Genomic DNA, 8,447 nt, shown 5'->3' with positions numbered 1-8,447 from the left:
TCACAAGATGAAATCATGATTTTGTAAGAAACCAAAATAGGCTATGTGTAGCGGCAACTTCTACGAATGAAATCCCCAGGAAACGATTGGAAAATTTCTAAACGGGGGCATTGGACTAAATATTTAGATGTCATTGAACGAAGGAGGGCGTCCACTAATCGAGTTCGTCTCCGATGGTTGCCCAAATGGGCCCGATGTAGTGCCTTATCACGCTGACCCGGCAAGTTACAGCACAGCAATTGTTGGTGGCTCGCACTATTTCGATAACAGAACTTCTGAACAAAGACCCTTACTTGGCAGATCTCGATCACGAATGGACAGTCATAGTGATAGTGAGTATCAAGGAAACAGTTTTGATGATGCAGAGTTTGCCAGCATCGTACATGCAGCCGAGCAAGCAATCGATGTGGGAATTTTGCCAGAAAGAATATATCAAGGTTCGAGTGGAAGTTATTTCGTCAAAGACAAAGAAGGGGTGAGGTTCCATTCATGGTATCCTTTTTGTAAATATCTTTGGTTCTCTTTGTTATACATCCCTGCACACTGTATAAAGGTCGAAAAGCGGAAACAGGTTTTGTAATGCTAGTGCACTTATCCCTTTCTTTGATGTGATAGTATTCCACTTCCGGTTTCGTTCTCGACTTGACCCTAGTGCACCGTGTGCAAGAGACGTAAGTTTTCTGCAACCCCTTGTTTTTTTACATCAAGTTCCTATCACTTATGTTATTGGAAAAACGGTTGAAGTGATAATTATTCATGTTTTATTAATTGCTTTCACACAGATGACTTGTTTATTATCATTTTTACTGTAAACCGGTAAAATGAATATCATAATCATTGTAGACACCTATAAGTGCAAAGAAAAATGTGTTGTGTTTATTTGCTTTTCTGGCTGTAAATAACTTGGATGTTTAGAAGCAACTGAATCCAGTTAAATTGCATGGCACAGTGCAGTATGCTTTCCTAACAGTGCTGTATAGCGGGATCGGCTATTCATTGAGTTACGAGTTCAGTTGAGTTTGAGTGAAGTTTAAGTTAAGATTGAGTAACAGTTTTTGGCATTTTTTGCAATTAAAAGTAGTAAATATTCAGTACAAGTCACTTCAAAAACTGTTTTCTCCGCCTGTAAAGATATTATATTTGCATAAAATTTTGCAAAATGGCATGGCTTTTCAATGAACAAAACAATCTTATAATATTGTTGCACCTTTCACGGCATCATTCTTGTCTTCTTAGAGGGATACATGGGCTTTATTGTTAAGCCAGTTAAAGCCGGCCCGGCTGCCAAATGATGAACCGTATTTGTCATCCGGCATCATGGTTGATAATCACAAGAATGCTGTAAACAAAAGAGGAATATGTCTGCTGAAGTGAGCCCGCATTACGCTTTTTGCTCACAATCGCTGAAATTCTAAAAATCAATGTGTCAACACGATTGTCACATTTGCTAATCACCGCTACATTGTATGACGTCTAGTTGCCTGGCTACAATCCCAACCAAAAAAATGGTGACACCAACCCAAAATACAACCCCTTCCCCCTTTTCAATGTTGATTGTGCTATGACTTTAGGCATTCATGAGAAAAGTCAATAGTTTTTTCCCCTACAACTTCGAAAAGGGGGAAGGGATGAACTGATAGTGGCATCAAGTGTACAGTACCAGAAATTTATGGCTGAGATTGGGTGGAGTCTAAAACAAAGGTCACTTTGACAGGTCACGCGTACTTGCAGGTCATTGTTTTACCTTTTCGAAAGTAACCCAAAACCCTCAATTTGCCTAACCCTAGGCCTAAAAACCAAGTTTATGTTTAGGGTTACCCAAATCAATAATAATTATTAGGGTTTTGGGTTACTTTCCAAAAGGAAAAATAATGACCTGCAATGAGTAACCTGTCAAAAGTGACCAGTGTTTTAGACCTGCAGCCTAGATTGTGTCACAGTGCCTGGTTATGGGAGAGTGTCACAAAAGTTTACTCTGTGACTAGAAAGGTCATGGGGGTGATTCGCATTGTTTTTCGGAAGCTATACTGGCCCCTTTCTAAAATATGAGTTGTTACTAATCAGTGAAAACACTAAAGTTTGTTTCGCTCACCTTCTGTTTCCTGATTTTACCTGGTAAGACTTGGGATCTTTGTGCAGTCGGGTTCTGGTTCTCACGCAATGGAATATTGATTGTTAACCGCATAGTCATCGGCAAGCTTTCGAAGTGGTGATCGTTAATTGTTAATTTAAAATAATTGTCTGTCTGGATCCCCACTCAACCGGTTAAAAAAGGTCTACAAACGAGTTTTGAAATCAGAGTATTGAAATTAAAAGTACAGTGTATGTCTATGATCTGTACAAATAATGATAGAAATTCCTTTCTGTCTACACTTTAACCATCCTAAAACTTGTACCGCCTTAAATCATGTTGCATAAAGCAGTTTACCATTATTTCTCATTATTTATTTATCACTTGTTAATTAATTTTAGTTTTTTGTGCAGGCCGATGGCAAAACCTGGATCGGATCGGTTTTCAGCATGTTGTCTGGTAACCGTCTACTTTTGGTGGGGATTTTGTTATTGATTCGGTCCGTGTTTTGTCAATCCGGTCCGGTCCGGTCCGGCCCGGCCTGGCCCGGCCCGGCCCGGCCCGGCCCGACCCGACCCGACAGGAAAAGTCGAATTCTGTGCCTTTCTCTCTTGTGTAGTCATCTCCTCAGTTATCGAGACTCGTCGAAATGTTTTTTTTTTCCAGAGTTGATTACAGATTCCGAAGAGGAATTATGAAACATAAGATGTGACGAATTGACGTCAATAAGCAAATTGACTGCGTTCGCGACGGTCTTCTTCTTCGAACATGAAAACTGACAACAATTTTTTACTTTACCCCAGTCCCTGACCATTGCACAATAGCCTGATTTAGCAACAGAACGGGAATGTCAGTTGACGATGGCGCGCGCAGCAAAAATATCCATATTAGGCCATATTAGTCTAGTAGAATCCCAACTATTCTGCGGGCTCTCCTTTCGTCAACTGACGTTCCTTCTCAGTTGCTAAATCAGGCTATTGTACAATGGTCAGGGACTGGGCTAAAGCAAAAAATTGTTGTCAGTTTTCATGTTCGAAGAAGAAGACCGTCGCTCACACAGTCAATTTGCTTATTGACGCCAATCTTTCATAATTTCTCTTCGGAATCTGTAATCAACTTTGGAAAAAACATATTTCGACAAGTCTCAATAAATGAGGAGACAACTACACAAGAGAGAAAGACCCAGAATTTGACTTTTCCTGTCTTCAGCACGTTGTCTGGTGATCGTCTACTTTTGGCTGGGATTTTGTTATTGATCCGGTCCGCGTTTTGTCAGTCGGATCGGATCCGATCCGGGTTTTGCCAACGGCCTTTTGTGCACCGTTTCTTTTGTTTTTAAGTACATAAATGAGAATAATTATTTACAAAGGCACTTCATAGGCTAGGGTCAGTAACAGGAAAAACACGTTCCAGGTTCCAGACTCCATGTTTTACATAAACCCTCCTGAGGCTTACTCGTTCCGATAACCTTTTGTGTGATAACCGATCATGAAAACTACACTGCTGGACGACAAATGGTACATTTCATCACTTAGCCACCGGGGCTATAAGCTGGTTTAACAGTAAATCCCATCAAGCCTTACAAGAATTAATCTTTTCTACGTCGATAGACTTAATCGCTAGAAGGAACAACCAGGCACCGGTGGCTCAGTTTGTTATGCAGGAGATCGTGAGTTCAACTCCGGCTGGACCCACAACACTCAGGGTCTTAAAATAATTGAGGAGAAAGTGCTGCCTTTGTAATAACATCCTTAAATGGTTAGACTTTCAAATATCTGTGAATAAGGACTATAAATCACGGGTCCCGTCTCAACCAATATTCATTTAAACTCTGTGGGATAGTAAAGATCGCACACACTAGTCGAAACTAGTACGGTGTTGTGGTCTGGTCTTTTCATCAGCCATGTAATCGGCTTGGCATAATCTTCAGGGACTCCGGATCGATGAGACCACATAACAGCAAAACAGTGCTGAAACTGGTAAACAAGAATACTGCCGTGCATAAAATTTCAAGATTGTTTTGATCAGTTTAAAACCATTTCGTATATATACATCTGTGCACTTCACAAAAACGGTGTTTCTTGGTCTTCCCAGTGACTTCTGCTTAATTTTATAATATTTGAAAACCGTAACTCAATATTGACTCAATTTTAACTCAATCTAAACTCAAACTCAACTCGTAACTCCATCAGTAGTCTATCTCCTGTATAGCTTTTTCTGGCCCTTCTCGCATTAGTGATTATGGCCCTCATATTGGGATTTTCTAGTTTCATAGTTTACAATGAATGTGGGCACGTGGCCGTACGGTCCACATGATAATAATAATAATTATTATTATAATTAACAATGATTTAGACAAACATATACTGGCAAAAACTAGCGATAAAAGCGTCCGACGTTTCGGCGACATCTTGGCGCCATTGTCAAGGGAAACTAAATTAAATATGCGATCTCAAGAGAAACTATGCGTTGTGTATAACTTCAAGTGTGACCAGTGCGATGCTGGTTATGTCGGATACACCCGTGGCCATCTGTTCATACGCGTTGATGGACATAGAAGCAAGACCTCGTCAGTGCGCAAACACTATGATAATAGACACGCATGCAGGATTCCGGAGGACCTTCACAATTGTTTTAATGTGTTGAAAAAATGCCAGAACAAGTTCGATTGTCTAGTTAATGAGATGTTACTCATTAAACAATTAAGACCATGTTTAAATGTACAATCAGACTCAATTCGGGCTAAGGTCTTTGTTTAACTCATGCAAATTTAATGACTCTGGACTCTTAGTTTCTCTTGAGATCGCATATTTAATTTAGTTTCCCTTGACAATTATTATTATATTTACTGAATCAATATTACTGTACATGTGAAAGCTTAGCTTCGCTCCAAAACACTGCCATGTGTTCAACTTGTTCACTGTTTACTAGTTCTATGTACTGTATACATGTTCAAGTGCTGATTCTGTCTTTTACAATTTGGAGCCTGGTTGAGACCTTTTTCCATTTCACACTGTGCTAGTATTTTATTCAAACGTCTACATACAGGTATCTTAGACTACAACTACCTGTAGTTTTTATCATATCAAAATGTTTGTATGTTGTTTGGGCATTAAACAAGAGATTTAGAGAACTTTAAAATGGTCTCCTGTCTCTCTCTATAGATGTTGCTTTTTTTGTTTATCTGTATATAGAGAAAGATAGGTGTATTTAAACCAAAGGATGAGGAGCCTTATGGACACTTGAATCCAAAATGGACAAAGTGGTGTCACAAGATTTGTTGTCCCTGTTGCTTTGGTAGAAATTGTTTGATTCCAAACCAGGGGTACATGTCAGAAGCTGGAGCCAGCCTTGTGGATCACAAACTTGGTTTAAATGTTGTACCTAAAACGAAGGTAAAAAATGCAAAGCTGTATCCTGCATGTAGAGTAATTCAGTGCTTTTGTATTCGTCTTCAGTAAGATAGAGTGGGTTTTGCGTGTCTCTCTCAGCTACAGCTATATCACATGTGGCATAGTGGTCTTGCCAAAAATACTCAAAAGTCAAGGATCCTAACCCACCACATATGTACTACTAGTTTAGTTAACCAGTGAAACAGCTTCCTGTTCTGCAATAAGTAGAGGTGGCTTTTTTCTTGACCTTAATTGATCTAAAAATGCTTGGTTTAGGGTTAGGATTGACCTTTGATTAGGAGCTTACAGAGCTGTTCAGACAAGCACCTACTCTTTTGAGACAATTAACTGTTTTTGTTTATCTACTTTTACTATTTCCTCTTTCCAGGTTGTTAGACTTGCTAGTGATACATTCAACTACACTGCATTTGATCGTGCAAAAGCAAGGTCAAAAAAGTTTGCTACGGAGAGATTTCCTGATACTTTAGGAAAGCATGTGAAAGCTGGGCTTCCTCCAAAGGTAGATTAGGTTAGGTGAATGAGTTCCTGAAATAGGATAGTTTCTGATTATTTGATCCATGAAGCTCTAAATAATGGGCGAATCTTTGCTGACATCATTGTTTTCATTAATTGTCTCATCAACATACGAGTTTGCCGACAGAGGGCATCATGCTATTTAGAAATAATTGACTTCAAAAGGTAAAAGAACATTTTAAACTTACCGGTAGTTAAATCTCCAATTTTATGCCTTCTTACGAGCTCAAGTTATTTGTCATCAAAAACTGATATACCAGTAATCTCGGGTGGAAAAAGCGCTAATGAGCCCATACATTCTTTGTAAAATTTCAAATTTTCAAAGCATTATCACTCAGAGATTACCTGGTAAATTGTGTTCAAAGTTTCAGAGACAGTTCATTATGCATTCAGTACTGATTTTTTGGCTGATAGATCAGAAAAATAATGATGGGCCTATGCTAATGAGGCAAAAATGTAAACAAAGATTCCCCTATACTCTTCTGAATGTGATAGTTGAAGGGTCAGGGTCACAAAATTTACTGCAACTGGGACCTGGCAACCAAATCTAGGTTTGAATGAAACAGCTGGGATTGGTAAAAATAAAGAAGATTAAACTGGCCTAATAGCTAGTTTTGCAAAGGTTATCTCTGTTGTTTGAAACTTTTAAAAATAAGTATCATGTAAGCTAAACATACATTAATAATCACAAAGCTTTGATTTGTGTTGTTTAAAAGTAATTTTTAGGTTAACGAGTTGCATTGTAAGCAGGGTCAAGTAATTGATAAAACTACACAAAATGGGTTGCACTGCTCTGACTCAGCCCCTTTGATCTCTCTCAAAAGGGAGAGTCAATCCCTTAATTTCTTGTAGCACACAGAGCCTTTATAAATCAGTAATCTGTCTGACTTGGGGATCATTGATTTAACACAAGCTTGCCTTTCTGATCCCTAAAAGTATCCAAGTGGTAATCGATCTTTCAGAGAATGAATCCAACATTTGGATTGTAAGTCTTCTGCCTTGGTTAAGCAGATTTGAGGTGGCTCATGGTTAGGGATAGAATTTGCCCTATTAGAGGGATTGACTCTACACCACTGTTTCACCTAATGGCAATGTTATGGTACCATCATGGCATATGAAACCCCAATTGTTATTGCTCAAAAAGAGGCACTCTTCATTACTCATTATTGCGTAAAGGGAAGCTCCTAAAACACCCAATAATAAATCATTATTATTTTTGTCTCTTAACTCTCCTATTCCAAAAAAAAAGGTTACTCTTATATTTTTTTATTGCTAGAAAGTTGTTACAAGGTTCAGATGAAACTCTCTGCAAAGTTAAAAAGGATCATGGAGCAGTTTCATTTAAGTCACCTTAAATTGCCAATTAGGTATGGTGGCTCTGAGTGCATCTCAGACATTTTAACATTTTTTTGTGAAGAGTTTTAACTTGACCTGCTAATCACTCTCCAGTGATAATAAAATGGAGGTTAAGGAGTCCATTTTGTAGACATAAACACTTAAAGAAAAAAACCTATGATGCCTTAAGATTGCTTTCATGTTGCTATGGAAACCTACTTTGTCACAATATTGGGCACATCTTGTTAAGCAATAATTTTTGTTTTCATGTGGTATCATAATGTAGCTCTTTTGTGGTGCAGTGTTGTAGAGTCAATCCTTCTGAACCATACAGTTTCTTAACAGTGTCTTTGAACTGGTTTGAGCCATCTTCCTAGACCTTGATTCAGGGTTCGTGCTACCACCTTTAAGTCCTTGAAAAGCCCTGGAATTTAATTTTGGACTTCAAGGGCACTTGAAAAGCCCTTGAAAAAAATGATTTTGTAAGCAACTGCTTGAAAACTCCTTGACTTTTTGGTTGGGTGAAAATTGTTGAAAATTGTTGAGATTGCATCATGCTACTACGTTGAAGAGACATCTAATTTTAAAAAAAATGGGCCCAAATTTGACTTGGGGAAAGATTAAATGCAAAAATTAAAATGCCCGTGAGTGCACTTACCGGTAACTTGCAGGATGTGGGAAAGAATATCAAGGTAGGCATTTTCAGCATTAAGAAAACACTGAAACACAATGTATGGCATGAAAATCTTACAAACACTCCTTGAAAACTCGACTTCTGGTACTTGAAGACTCCCAGAATACTCCTGGAATTTTATGTCAAAAATCCAGCACAAACTTGAGCAGTCTAAATTTCAAGACATATTAGAAATTTAAGATGACATAATTCTATTGACTCTTTGTATTTATTTTGTTTAAATTACAGCTTGGATCATTTCAACTATTTGTTGATGGTTATAAAGATGCAGAGTTTCATCTCAGGAAATTTGAAGTAGAACCACTTCCTACAGCTACTAACAAAGATTTTCTTTTCCAATTTCAAAAACTTGTTTGTCTTGATTACATTATTAGAAATACAGGTACATGAAAAATGTCAATGTGATAGTCTTCAGCTGGCA

General features: G+C 38.2%; 1 protein-coding gene across 1 annotated transcript in view; it reads left to right on the top strand.

Moving 5' to 3' along the window:
* Positions 1 to 8,447, top strand: part of LOC138006227 (phosphatidylinositol 4-kinase type 2-beta-like) — a 14,166-nt gene continuing 5,719 nt past the window's right edge. The window contains exons 1-4 of the mRNA XM_068852418.1: positions 1 to 475; positions 5,266 to 5,466; positions 5,852 to 5,983; positions 8,255 to 8,408. Coding sequence (XP_068708519.1) covers positions 128 to 475; positions 5,266 to 5,466; positions 5,852 to 5,983; positions 8,255 to 8,408 — 835 coding nt within the window. The 5' untranslated portion in view covers positions 1 to 127. The remainder of the gene's footprint in view (positions 476 to 5,265; positions 5,467 to 5,851; positions 5,984 to 8,254; positions 8,409 to 8,447) is intronic.

The sequence above is a fragment of the Montipora foliosa genome, chromosome 6, assembly GCF_036669935.1.
Source record: "Montipora foliosa isolate CH-2021 chromosome 6, ASM3666993v2, whole genome shotgun sequence".
Lineage (NCBI taxonomy): Eukaryota > Metazoa > Cnidaria > Anthozoa > Scleractinia > Acroporidae > Montipora > Montipora foliosa.
The sequence above is the reverse complement of the archived record's forward strand: the minus strand, read 5'-3'. Positions and strand labels throughout refer to the sequence as shown.